The sequence below is a fragment of the Plectropomus leopardus genome, chromosome 6 (genome assembly GCF_008729295.1).
Source record: "Plectropomus leopardus isolate mb chromosome 6, YSFRI_Pleo_2.0, whole genome shotgun sequence".
NCBI classification, from domain to species: Eukaryota; Metazoa; Chordata; class Actinopteri; order Perciformes; family Serranidae; genus Plectropomus; species Plectropomus leopardus.
Genome location: NC_056468.1, coordinates 32,198,038 through 32,212,503, shown reverse-complemented (window position 1 = coordinate 32,212,503; position 14,466 = coordinate 32,198,038). Strand labels below are relative to the sequence as shown.

Below are 14,466 nucleotides of genomic sequence, written 5' to 3'. Positions count from 1 at the left end.
AAAAAAGGCACAACAAGATGCAAAATCCCACAAATATAAGTGTAAGTGAAACGTATACATTTCACTAGTTCACTCACAGTGACAAACTGGTTGTTTTCCAGCTTGATGATGTCTCCCACTTGGACGTCCATCCATTTCTCGCTCCGCAGTCTGAAAACAGGAAACAAAGGATGGTGAGTGCATGTTTGGACTTTCAGAGTTCAGAGAAGAGGTTTTCTTTTCCCTTTTCCTTGAGGATGGTCAGGAAATATACTGTCCATAAATAAGCATGGAACACCATGGTCATCCCAGTATTAGCCCTCTTTGCTTTGCTGCAGCTTCCTGCCAGTTTCCTGTATTGTCTGTCTGAGTATCTGTCTGCCAATAACAGTTTTAAAACTTGGCTGTAATGCAAAGTATTGATGCTTTTCGGAGGTTTTCCATTTCATCTTTCACCCTGTGCTGTTACTTCAGTTTTAAGCAGAGGACAAGGTTATGCTCCCATCTTTCTAGTTTTCCACTGCTTGAAGCTAACTGAGTAAATATTCACAATAAACGTTAACAAATGAATGATGACAATGGACATTTTCATAATTTGTCTGTGTCCAAAACTGATAAAATATAATGTATCTTTCTTTCCAAAGCATCATGAACATTAAAGTTAAATATATAATTTAAAAAAAAATTATCCTTTACAGTAAGTATAAGCACAATCAACATTTCATTCATACATTTCTTGGTACCTTTTAAATTAGCTCCCTTTATGTTTCAAGTTTGGTTTTAGTGAACAAAAAAGCCTTCCAAATCGATCAGAAAATGCATTTGACTGACATTATAAAGTATTTAGTTTAATCTTTCTCTACCAGAAATATTGTAACATTCACATTAGGAGATGAACTTTAATTATAAATGGGAAAAAGGTGCCTTGTCAAACATTTCTCAGTGGAATGTGGTTGTGTTGGAAAGTTTGGACCTAATGTTTAAATGCATATTTTAAGCCCACTTTCAACTTTATATGACCTTCAATTCTGCTTATAGACAAACGCAATGGACGTTGATCTTTATTGTGTATTTTTAGTGTTTATTCCTGTGTTTTGTCTTATCTGAGTATTCCTTGTGTGCTACATAAAATAAGATTAGAATACTTTATTGTGCATTCACACAGAAAGTTGTCCTGCATCCATCTGCTCTGAACAATCAACAGGAATAACATAAAAATAAACAAACAAAAAAACACATTAAACATCTGTAAGGTCACCCCTGCAGCAGTCATCAAAAGACCAGATACCATAAGCAACCACATTCCCCTTTTCACACGCATACAAAGACATTGACATAATATACATCGTACATTTAACCTAACTTAAACTCGAGTCCAGCCAACAGGAAGCAGCTGCAGGATGGTGGGCAGAGCTTGTTTTGTATCCTGTTGACCTGAGATGTGCTATTTCAAATATTTGAGGTATGCTTAATTTGTACATAGTATGTGATGAGCATGTGGACTTTACTCTACCCTTAGGGCTGAAACAAGTAAATACTAAAACTTTTGGATTTTTTGGGGTTACTTCATAATAATGCCAAAGAGAACCCAAGAAGGTTCCCTGAGGAACACCCACCTGTACAAAAAAGTTAAAAGACCCTGATGGTGCCTCCACAAATACACTAAAAACACCATGTAGTGAGCTGAAACTTTGGATAAATAGCACATGAGTAAACTTGTAAGCACAAAACAGACTTACTTTCTATCAATAAGGACTTGAACTTTTCTGTTGTTGACTTGATTGTCGCTCCGGTGGCGATTCTGGAAAAACACAAAAATGACAAACACACACAATGAAACAATGAGTCATAAGAAGTCACAAGAAGCACAATTTATCACTGCATACTGAATAGTTCTCACGAAACTCCCAATGTGTTTATTCACAGATATACTGACGTGCTAAAGTGTGGGAGGAGATATGGTGTTACAGTATCAAACCACAACCTCCCTTTAGAGATATTCTGCTGAATTAAACCTTTGACTATTTAAGAAACATCTACTTCCCTTCAAAACTATGATGATTGTTTTCCCTTTGTCTTAGTTTATCTCTCTCATAAGTTTCTGATCAGTGATTTTTTTGTGAGTGAGACACAGAGGCGGGTGCTGAAACAGTCAGCGCAGTCAGGTGGTTTCCCTTTTGTAACTTTGGGCAGGGTTTCATTTCTTTTTTTTTAAAAAAACTTTAACAATTATCTACCCTAACGGACAAGTTCAACTAAAAAACTAAAATTGCACAGGTCAGATATAAAAGAGTTAAGTTTTGCCCAGAAAATAAGCTCTCTTTCATCTTTCTGTCCACAAGCCCAAGGCTTTAACCTCTGATTTCTGTCTCTGTTAAACAACAGTCAGAGGGAAAATGCAGAATTAATGAACAGATGTTACACACAGTATAGAGGGAAGTTAAAATTTAAAAGAAAATGTAACTTTTCTTTCTGTGTCAAACCTAGAAAGTGTTTTGTTTAGGTTTTCTATTCTACTTTATTGCAGGTCAAGGAGTTTCTGTTTTACCTTGTACATTATTTATTAACTGATTTCTACACAGCATGATTAACTAAAAATCTTAAGACAACCAATTACATTTTGGTTGCCATACAACTGTTTTGACTTGTGACCCCATAAAATGAAACAAAATCGTACCAGTTGGGACAAGTTGCACTAACAATAGATTTATGTGTATATTTTTGAAAAAAAGTAAAACTATAAAATCATTTACTAGGATAAAAAGGGAAAGATTAGAGGGATATTTGACAAAGTAAGCACAACTTTGTGTAGTATTACTGTTTTTTTTCTATCACTTGAAGGGGTGCTTAACCCCAATTTGAGAGCTATTTAGTAAAATGATTTTCTCATGAAGCTCATGGAAATTGAGACCTGATCCAAATCAAAAGCAGAAATTACATCCATAGACACAAAATTAAGAAATCCCAAAAGTATAAGACACCCAAAATATATTTCTCTAGTAAATTCTCATACTTCAGCAAACGGTAGCTTGTAAAACTGGACCTTTCACAGCAGCTTTCCTAACAGTGACGTTGTTTCAGCGTTTGTTTTGCAAGGTCATCCACCTCGCCATACACGGTCAGTCTGGAGCTGCTGTGTACCTGCTTCGATCAAATCAAACCTGAACCCAGTGACCTCACTAAAGCAACAGATGGGTACCAGCGGAGAGGACCGTTCAGGATCCTCGCCGCTGCCAAACAAAAAGACTCTTGTTCTCCTCCTTCAGTTAATGATTAACCCATGACAACACTTATTTCCTCTTGGTGGTTTGGCATCACTCTCTCACACACACACACACACACACACACACACACACACACACACACACACAGTACATACACATTTGTTTGACTGACCTCGACAACTGAAACAAAGTCATTTTCCTTTCATTGTTTTAGAGGTGCGTTCTGTTCTGTTTTGGTTCCCATTAGGCGATGACCAAAAAAAGATAAAAAAAGCTGACTTTCTGATGAACTTGTAGTTTAGGTCAGCTGTGGTATTCAGTGGGGGATTTCTTCTGTTTCTTAATCAGTCTACACTCCCATGAGACATCATTTTTTGTCACTACATTACGACATTTTCACAAATCTGACTGATGAAAGTCTGTTGAGGAGTAATTTTACGGTAACGGGACCAAGCCCTTGATTAAACGACTGAATGCAAAGAATGTAATGTATTTTCAGTGTGCAGAAATGCTTCTCGTAATAATGGTCGACGTGAGTTAAAATGTGCTTGGATTAAAGCTTAATCAAACAGAGACACAGCAGCCACTGCAATCTGAAACTGAGCAGACTGATAAACGCTTGTTTTAGACCAAACAAGTTAAGAGGTGTGAACATGAGGCTGTGTAGCGTTCTCTACTCAGCCTGGTTCAGATGGTGATGTCTGCTGATGCACTGATTTCTTCTTCCATGAGCTTCAAAGATTAAATCGGAGAGCTGAAAAAAATCTGGTATTGCATGATTCTTCCCATTTTGTGTATTTTGATGCCAGCCTAATTCTAAATCTTCTTTTTTGGGAAAGTATTTACATTTTTTTTTTTTTTTTTGGAATTTGAAGTTTTATTGATTTTGTCAGTAATAATCATTATACAAACAGGAGAAACAAAAACAACCTAAAATAAATAAAAACAGGCAGGTAGCCAAACAGACATTGACACAGTAGTGCTCATTATTTCATTATAACTTGGTGGGCATTAGCACATGACAATAATGGCACAATATTGTATTACACCCTCATGTTCTTGCCAAGGTCAAGTCCCATATATATCCACTAAGGCTGTCTTATTGTTCCTTCACCATGTCATTTTTACAGCTCAGTCTTCCCAGCATCTTTTCACATGCAACTATTTCCATTATTTGTTCCTTCCACATTTTCAGTGTGGGAGTTTGAGGTTCTTTCCAGCATCTAAGAATCATCCGGGTACAGGTAGTTACGCCAGTTATTAATACTCTAAATGCAGATTTACTTAACTGTGGCACTACTGTTCTGTCCCCAAGAAGACACAACCTTGGTGATGTGGGCAGATCAAATTTCAACCAGTTACTCATAAATTCCAGAACATTTCTCCATAAGGGAAACACCATGGGGCATTCCCAAAATGCATGTATGTATGTACCATGTTCTGCTTTACATTTCCAACTTAAACTGTCTTTAATTAGACCCATTTTATTGAGTCTTGTTGGGGTGTAATAATATCTATGAAGTATTTTGTATTGGATAAATTTGCCTCTGGCTTCTCTGATGTTTTCTCCGCTGCTGGAAAGAATTCCATCCCATGTTTCTTCGGCAAATGTATAACCAAAGTCTTTCTCCCATATAATCTTAAGATTTTGACAGCCATTGTTGTTTACCCATGGACATAGCTCATACCACTTCGATGCTTTGTGATACATTGTTGGCAATTGAAAGTACTGCTCTATTGGGTTTTTAACTTGAGAAAAGTGAATTTTATCCTTAAGACAGCTTCTAATCTGTAAATATTTCCAAAGATGGCCATGTCCCTCCAGATTAAACTTCCCTCATTCTATTATAGGAGAGAAAATTACCCCCTTCATATAGGTCATTTAGTATTCTGATACCATGTCTTAACCACTGTGCCCAATAAATTGTCTGTTTGCCTATTTTTATTTTAGTATTGTACCATATGGGTGCATATTTTTGACTATTGTGAGATATTTTACACCTTTTATGTACTTCCTGCCAGACTATCTTTGAATGTTCTAGGATTAGATTCAGACTATTACATGTTTCCTTTTTTGATGTTTGTGCCAAGGCTTCTATAGGTTTAAAGTATTTACATTTTTAGGATGATTTGGCCTTAGTGGAGGTATGAGTTTTTTCTGTGTGCTTTTTACTTTGTCTGTTTACTCTACTAATACCTATAAAATGAAAGTAATAAAATGTGTTAGATAAGATTAATTTTAATTAATCCTGAAGGAAATTGAATTGATGAAAGGTGAAATACTACATAAAACTCATTTGCTTACGATATCGTCAGTGGCATCCTTGGCAGCAGTGACTGCCAGCACGAGCACCAGAGGCACGACTGTGGTGAACCAGGACAGTGAGGAGATCTGAGGAATCACCTGAAGAAGACACACACATAGTTCAAGTTTGTTTTTGCATAGAATAGCTAGTGAAAAACGAATAAACAGAGGGGGAATCCAAATTGTTTTGGTGAGAAAGGGAATATGACAACAAGCAATCACAGCAATCAGTTGAACATTAAGGCATGTGACACTCAAGAACTGATTGTTTTTTAATGTGAATCCCAAAACATTTTACAGATCCAATAAAGACCTGATTGATCCTGATGCATAACAAGGAAACATGGATTTAAACATTTACAGCAAATATATGAATGTGTATATTATTATTCATTCAAAACTGCTTTTGTGCTTCATTTTCTCCTTGTCTGCCAGCAGAGCAGCAGCCTCAGCAGGCGTCCTCTGTGGTGCAACATGACCGTTTTGCACACGATGAGGCAATTTCCTGTACTGGATATTACACTTCCTTTATCTCACTGAACTTGATTCATCCATTTCCTGCTTGGTTAACACGCAGCTTCACTTTGAGAATGTACTCACTGTCGATTGTGTTGGATGACATGTTTGCAAGTATGTTTGACAGCCATTGTCACAAAACAAGTCTATGACAGGTCTGTCATGGTTTCATATGGTTCCAGAAAACTTAGTAATTGTTTTATCTTCCCACATTGGAGTCAAAATCATTTTCCAACATAATGATGTTATGTTATTTCTGAATCTTAAATTTCAAAGGTGTCAAATATTCAGTGTCTTCAACCAATCTGAGAAACTAATTTGCATTTTATTATTTGAGACATGTCAGCATTTTCCATAAAATTTGCATTGACAGTTGGATAACATTGCCTGTTTTCTGTGTGCGTTTGTTTCCCTCACCTGGAGCACCAGCAGAAACAGGAAGTAGGCGTTGGCGATTCTCTGAAACTGCTCAAAGAGGTTGAGAGGTAGAAAGGTGAAGGGGTTGTATTTGGAGGTCTTGATGGCGTTAGTCTGGAAGAGGCGTAAAGGGAGGGTGAAGAAGTGACAGAAAAATAAGATTTAGTGTTAAACCAATATATTAATGCTGAAATACTCAGGCTCTTAAGATATTTAGACTTTTTTTGTACTGAATAAACTTATGGGCCCTTTCAAGATATTTCAGACCTTTGTTTCAGTTCGGGCAGCACGATATGCCAAAAAAAAAAAAAAATCATAATGCAATTATTTTCACAAATATTGCGATCACAATCCCGATTTGAGTGGTAAGTATAGTTTTCCATTTCATTTTCACTGAAAAACAAAATTAAATGACGATGTGGCTTTTGCTGGGGTCTGTTCAAAATAAGCGTGCTCCTTTACATCTGTAGCACCACACTGATTCATTTATAATTTTAGGTTGTGACACATTTTAATGCGAAATACAAACACACTAATCCATCCTAATTTAGTGTTGGAGGAACTTAAAACTGGATTCGAGTTTCTTGTGTGTTGGTGGTTAACATGCTGAATATGTTTTCTCCTTTTGAAACTGAGGTCAAACAACTATCAAAACAGGAAAGAAAAATTCTCGAGGTTGGTCAGAAAAACATTTGTTCTGTGACCTCTCATCTTCACTGTCACTATCATAATTGACATAATTGTTGCAATAAATGTTACAGTTGAATGAGTTTATCAATGAGTCAATGGATGGCAGCTGTTTGTTCAGAGGAAACAGACATGTAGGCCTCAAGCTTGTTGAGTTTAAGTAGCAACACTATCTCAACCACTTTTTGTAGACTTGGGGCAAATTATATAAAAACAACACAACCTGAAAATGACATACCATAAACAGGGCTATGCTACTAGCAATTCAACAGTAGCTAACTGGGCTAGCGTTAGCACAGTTGCCAGCAAGTTTGTTTCTTTTAAGTAATGAAGCAATCTCCATTATTTGATTTATGGTCAAAAGTAACAATGCATGATTGCAATAATTACCTTTTCAAAGCAGATCTTTCAAAAATTTCAAATCATTCAATTGTGTATTTCTCAAATTAATTTAGTAGCCTATTTTCTTTAGCTTCATACAGTCAATAAGTAAAAGGATTAACCATTATAAAGCTATATCCATTAAATATTATGCAAATCATTTCATAATAGCACAACAAACAAACAATCATACAAATAGGCCAAAACACAGCAACTGGAATGGTGGGTGTAAACTGGCAACAAACAAACAACCAGCTGAAAAATGAGGTCTGGTGCTCAACGTGTGAGGCATTAGTTCAGTTGGACACACTGTGTTTTTATGAATTCATAAAACCTTCATTATGGAAATCTAGCACTGTGCATCCGGGATGATAAGACACCTTGTTATATAATCCCATTCATGGCTTGAACAAATATTTGCATATGTTTGTGGTCCCTTAGATATTCAAAGGCCAAAATATTATGTCAGGAAATGTCTACAGGACACTCTGTCTGCAGGCATGACATTTGTTACAGAGGCCTTCCTTTTAACCAAAAGTGCCATGGTTGTTGACCTCATGAAAGAAAGCAATTTGCCTCACTGTCCTTGAGCAAGACATTGAATTCCCCCAAACTCTGGAGCAAACATGACACACCAAAAAAAGGAAAAGGTACACCAAAAGCTAAAATAAAAAAATAAAAACTAAACAAAACAAAACAAAGCAACAATAAAAGAAAAAATGAATTGACAGGTAAGAAACAGATGTTCTAATTGTAGTTAAAATACACAGAAATCTAACAGATTACATGGGCTAAAACACTTAACATTCTTCTGTCAGATTGTCCTGACCCCACTGCTGTCCCCGGTTACATTGACCCCCATCAACATCCCGTTTCAAAAGGTCCATGAAGCTCCCCCATATATTTTCAAAAACTGTCAGCTTTCCTTTTGTAATACGTGTTAGTTTTTAAGCAGACACACATGTTGATAAATCCTAAATATATTGCTTTCTACTTGGTTTGTTCACATATTTCCATCCTATACCAACTGTTCTCTAGATGTCACAGACACCAGTCTATTAGCGCATGGTCACCCCCCCTGGTAGTAAAATCACCTGGATAAATACACAAGATACACGACTTTGGCCAATAAGGGATTATCAGTTTGGTTATCTGGCTCAGTGCACTATTTTTATGTTTTTATCAATGAATTACACTGAGAAAGGTTTCTTATATTATGTCTGATTTCACTGATATTGCCTAAGAGGTAATGTAATTTCCTCTATATTATGCATATTTCTGTGGTGGGCACATGATTATCCTGGTAACGTATCCACATATAACTGATAAGAAAGTGTGCAGAGAATTTCCATTTTCCATTTACCAGCCTACAGAGCCCCATTGTGAGCCCGGAAATGTTGAGTACCCCAAAGTTTTACATTATAAATTATGTCCAAATTGGTTGAATGGTGGCTGATTATTCACATTTAGACAAACTAGGTAAATTACGCAAAATGCCCAACATATGCAAAATAGCATCCAGCAGTTCCTAATGTTGGAGACCCAGACTATGCATTTATGACATAAAACTTTGGGGATGCATCTGCCCCAAATGTTCAGGGGTTCTTTGGTTTCAGACCAAAGCAGAACCAAAGAGCAGATCCTAATAAATTATGCTTAAAAAGAAGTCTTTCAGAATACCTCAAATGTTAGAAATTTCTGGGATAAAACTTTGTGAACCATTCATTTGGTCTATGTGGGAGTTCTTTGCAGATGTTTGACTTTATGAGCGTGTAATCTGGTGGGAGGCATTTGCTCTGTGCCAGGTGGATCTTATCAGAAGGCTGAAAGCTCTTAAACGCAGCCGGACTGTGACTCTCTCATCAGTTTATCACTGCATCTCTTCATCAACAACATCACCACCGCCCACAAACCAGGGATTTTGTTCGGGCTGTCAATGTTAAAATAAACAAGCAGGGGAAATGGGTGTTTAAACCCTATATGGTCTTTTCCACAAGTTTCATTTCCTCTGAGTTGCATGGAGGATGATTTTAACCAAAATATGACTGAAAGGGAAAATTAAATATAAAAAGGTTGTGGTAAATAATCTAATGTGCTTTTCCAATTTCCCATTTCAGGTTTTTATAGTGTCATATTCTGTGTGTTTATATGTGTACTTACAGTATGTGTACATTTATAATTACACTGACATGTATCCTGCTGCATTCACACGATTTTGGAAGTCATTCTCCCGACTTTTGCTTTGACTTGTAATTTGGGAACAACGTGGAAGCGACAAAGAAGATGGGTGGCATTTAAATGCTGATAGTGTTTAAAAAAAATAGCTGCTTTCAGTTTAATCATGACAAGGAAGAGCAAAGGATAAATACATCATGTGAACCAAATGTTTAACATTTCAATATGCCTTGATCATCCTTTAATAGTACTGCAAAATAATTTATTCACATTTCTATCCATCCATTATCATCTTCTTATCCGGGTTCGGCCGTAGGGGCAACGGGCTGAGCAAAAAACACTTTCCAGCTCAACTGACCAAACCACCTCAACTGGTCCCTTCCGAACTCCCCCTGGATGTCTGAGCTCCTCATCCTATTTCTAAGGCTTGAGCCAAGACAACCTACAGAGGAAACTGAGTTCAGCTGCTTGTGTCTGCAATGTTATTCTTTTGGTCCCTTCCCAAAGCTCAGGACCATAGGTGAGGATTGGGATGTAGATGGACCACTAGATCGAAAACTTTGCCTTCAAGGTTAGCTCTCTCTTCACTACGACAGTCCTGCATAGCACCCTCATCGCTACTGATGCTGCAGAAAACCACCTATCCATCCCACACTCCATTTGACCCTCACTCGTGGACAAGACCCCGAGACTCCTTCACTTGGGGCAGCAACTCTCTCCCGACATCATTTTCCGGCAGCAAACCACAGCCTTAGACTGCGTCACAGTCGGCTGCAAACCACCCCAGTGCAGGCTGGAGGTCACAATGTAATGAAGCCAACAGAACCACATCATCTGCAAAGAGCAGAGATGAAATTCTGAGGTCCCCAAATCCGGACATTTACATTTCTTTTTTTGAATAAAATCATCCTCCATATGGACGTAGCAGACTTTGCCAGTTTAGAAATATCACCTCTTACTTTATGTATGCTGAAATTAAAAAATAATCAAGATGTATATTTATGATGTAAAAACGGGTAATATATGCATTTATTTTTCTTTGAAACCAGAAATACATAGTTCTGACTGCAGCAACACAGAGTACAAACTAAGGAGCATAAGTTTACCCAGAGACAACCTCAACTCTGACTTTGGCTGACGTCCAGTTTCCTGATAACGGCCAGACTCACAAGTCGCAAGACACACCCCAAAAGGAGAAGTTCTCTTCTAAATATTTGTACTGACAATGTGGTAGAGAGCTGTTTTGTCTATAAGGTATGTGGGCTGCATTTGCTGTACATCCCCTGTTCTGTTTCAGAAGTTTTGTAAAGGATAATTCACCCTCACATTGATGAACTGTGCCAGTGCAAGCAACAACACTCATACACACTTACGAATACTTACTGCATATTTGAAGGAGAGGTTGTACTCGCGGTCGTTGGCACGTAGTTTCCTGTCCAGCTCTGGTTCGAAAAGACAGAAATTATCATTAATTATCAGAGATGATTTTTAGGTTTAATCCAAAGCACGTCACAACAGGAACAAGTTTCGTCGACTGCTGCCTCCAAGGTCAAACATGTAATTTGAATGTTTATAACTAATAAAATCCAAGTGGTGAAGACGTACCTCTCTCTTTCTTTCTGACACAGTCAACGCCAAAGAACGACATCTTCTCTTCCTCTTCCTCCTCCTGCTATCTATCCATCATACCGCTCTGTGGAGAAGAAGAGACAGCTGTTACGTCACAGCAGAGCAAAAGGATAAATCTGAGAAATATCTTTATCACAAGAGTAAACACACACACACACCCCAGACTGTTCCTGTCAAACATCGGCTTTCTCCTGGAAACTGGAGAGTTTAAACACTGCTGTTAAAGTGAGAATGACTTAATGCCCGCCAGCTGCCATTAGGACATTTTCCGTAATGTGCCCTATGAAGTAATCATTCCCCACTCGTATAGCATTTAAAACTGAGGTTAAAGCAGGTTTTAGGTTCCTCGTACAGCTGGGTTTTTTTCAAAACACATTTTATTTCTGACTGGAAAAGTTTTTGAGGCAAGGTATAGACAGTGTAAACCACATCTAAATGGTGGAGTCTTCGTTGTTAAAGGGTACATCATTTGTAAGTGACAGGGTCACGTTTATGGAATATTTCACCCAAGAAATGGCCATTTGTTAATAAATTAGTCATATCAAGTTACACTGAATTAGTGGGGAAAAAAACATTGATTTGTTGATCGACCACATTGATCGACAACTATCTAAACACTCTAACACAACTTGAGCACAACTAATCCAACACTTATTTATACAGTAGTATGCCCAGTACTTCCCAAATACTCCTTTGAACAGGAAGTGTGAAAGGGGCTAATATGTTCACTATTTTCAACAAAGGTTGGGGGATTCACAAATGGTCATTTTAAGCGTGAAGTAAGATAATCCTTTATTAGTCCCACAGTGGGGAAATTTCCAACATTGCAGCAGCAAAGGGATAGCAAAGATTGTGCAAAATAAACTATATTAATAAATAAGTACAAAAACGTGCAGGATGAAGATAGCACAGAGGACGACATAAACAAACAATATATACAGTATTTACAACGCTGAGAAACTCAACAGTTAAATAAAGAATGTTCACAGTTGCATGGGTGAAAGTGAAATTGCACTTGTGGTATTAAGCTGTACAAGTGCAGTCAGTTATTGTTGTGTGTGGTCGACTGGGAGCAGTGCTGGTTGTACCTTTTTAAAACCTTTTAAAAAGGTAAAACCTAAAAACCTTTTTAGAAACAATAAGATTATTTCTGCATCAGAAATGCTCTTTTCCTCACTAAAATGAAACTGGTGGCTTTGGTACGTTTTTTTCCCCTCACATCTAATTGAACTACACAACAAAATGATCTTGGGCAATACATCAAGCACTCGTGGGGGAATTTGTGGTACCCACGAAAGTGTGTATATAAAGAACATCCTGAAGTGGCAGGCAAAAGGAATTTAAAAAACAAAACACGTGAAGAACAGGAAAGAAAGCCTCAACATTGTTTCTCAGTCCAGTTTTAAGCTTTGAGTGTTTACGTTCGCTCCACTACATGGATATTTATCTGCTTTCACTTCCTGCTTTCAATCCAGAAAGTTGTTACTCCAGGTTTGCATCAGCCCATGAGCCTCTTAATGTTTTTCCCATGTAGGGCAGAGTGACTCAGAGGGAGACTCCCCTCTCAGGACAGACATCCACTCGTTCTGCTATCTGCTCCCTCCGACAGCGAGACTTCAAAATCAAGAGCCACGTCTGTCCATCTGTGGTCTGTCTCAGCCGAAAAGTGGCTGTTGGTATACCACTGTTATTTTAGAGGTTTCTTCTCTTACAGCCCTGACACACCAAGCCAGCAATCATCAGTAGTCACTGGTGGTTGCTGTAGTGTGCCCTGCACCATGAGTTTTTATCAGTGGCCCGAAACTCAAATGCTGAAACCAATTAAAGGAATACTCAACCGACCAAATAACCACCTGTGAATCAGTTATTCACCCCGTGTTACATTGTGAAGCAAACTTTGTTTTTCTTGCATGCCTCAGGTGAATGAAGAGTAGAAAAAGTGAGAAAGTTCTTGATGAAATAATCATAGGGGTACATGTTCAACAACAGCAAAACTATATCAAGATATCCAATAAAAAACTCACAAGCAACACGTGCAATATAACCAAATTTTCCAAAAGAGAAAGAAAACTAAAGATAAAACACATCCAGGGTGTCCCACACTTTTATTTATTTGTGGTGGCCTGCCATGATCAAAACATATGCCACTATGTATTGATTTTATTAATTTTTCAACAAGTTCTGAATAATTTGGTGTGTAGTCATAATGAGAAAGAGAAAAGTTAGTCATTTGTATGAGGAAAGTTTGAGAAACTGAGCACGATTAATAAATTACTCGGCCAGTTGGTTTAGTATATACAGGATTTTTTTTGGGTGTGTTTGTGCTTTTGTGCAAAAACGGGAAGTTTTACAAAAGCCACAAACTGCTGAAGAAAATTTACAAGAGTAAATGTCATCATAGGTGAGGGAAAAAGTGTGCGTGTGTGTGTGTGTGCGTGCATGTGCCCTCTGCCTATGCTGAGGATACCCGGACAGGAAACCGTGGTTTTTTGAGTGCTGGTTGCCAAGGTGACGTCAGCACTAGAGCTATAAATAACAACCACATGTGTTTGCTGAAGAATGTTTGTGTTTTAACAGGAATGCCGAGTCTCTGGAAAACACACACATGGTCGAGACAGTGTGTGTTTTGTCTGCATCATTGTTTCTACGTGTGTGTATAAATATCTGTGTCCACATGTTCCCTCTGGTGTTTTGGGTACATTCTTGTGTCATCTTACATGTGCAAACATAGTAACACAACTAAACAGACTCAGACTATATTCACGCTTTCACAAAGTCCCACCATAAAACCCCAAAACAAACAGTCCACCTATTCATTCACTCTAAGTTAACCACCCAGTATATTCCACAGCCAAACACGGAGTCATGTGACCCGACACTGCGAGGCGTCTCCAACTTCTTCAACAGGAAAAAACAGACATTTAAACTCACTTCAGTCATCATGAAGATTTAACGAGGGTTTAAAATCTGAATGTCAAAACGGTGGTGAGTGTAGATTAATGGGGAGCTGTTTCGGAGTTTCTCTCTCTTGGTTTTGGCAGATACACAGACTTTCCAGGCTTTACGACAGACATACCACAGAAACACAACTGACTCCAGAGAATTAATTATAGAGATGCCGGGAAGACAAACGCAGCTCTCAAGTAATGAAAG

At 37.9% G+C, this 14,466-nt stretch overlaps 1 protein-coding gene across 2 annotated transcripts in view; it reads right to left on the bottom strand.

Annotated features, from left to right (window-relative positions):
• Nucleotides 1–14,466, bottom strand: part of LOC121944006 (phospholipid-transporting ATPase ID-like) — a 43,808-nt gene that overhangs the window by 15,574 nt on the left and 13,768 nt on the right. For both annotated transcript variants that reach the window (XM_042487652.1, XM_042487653.1), the window contains exons 2-7: nucleotides 11,290–11,377; nucleotides 11,068–11,126; nucleotides 6,442–6,555; nucleotides 5,509–5,607; nucleotides 1,719–1,780; nucleotides 78–150 (exon numbers count right to left, since the gene is read on the bottom strand). In XM_042487652.1, the coding sequence (XP_042343586.1) occupies nucleotides 78–150; nucleotides 1,719–1,780; nucleotides 5,509–5,607; nucleotides 6,442–6,555; nucleotides 11,068–11,126; nucleotides 11,290–11,332 (450 nt within the window). In that variant the 5' untranslated portion in view covers nucleotides 11,333–11,377. The remainder of the gene's footprint in view (nucleotides 1–77; nucleotides 151–1,718; nucleotides 1,781–5,508; nucleotides 5,608–6,441; nucleotides 6,556–11,067; nucleotides 11,127–11,289; nucleotides 11,378–14,466) is intronic.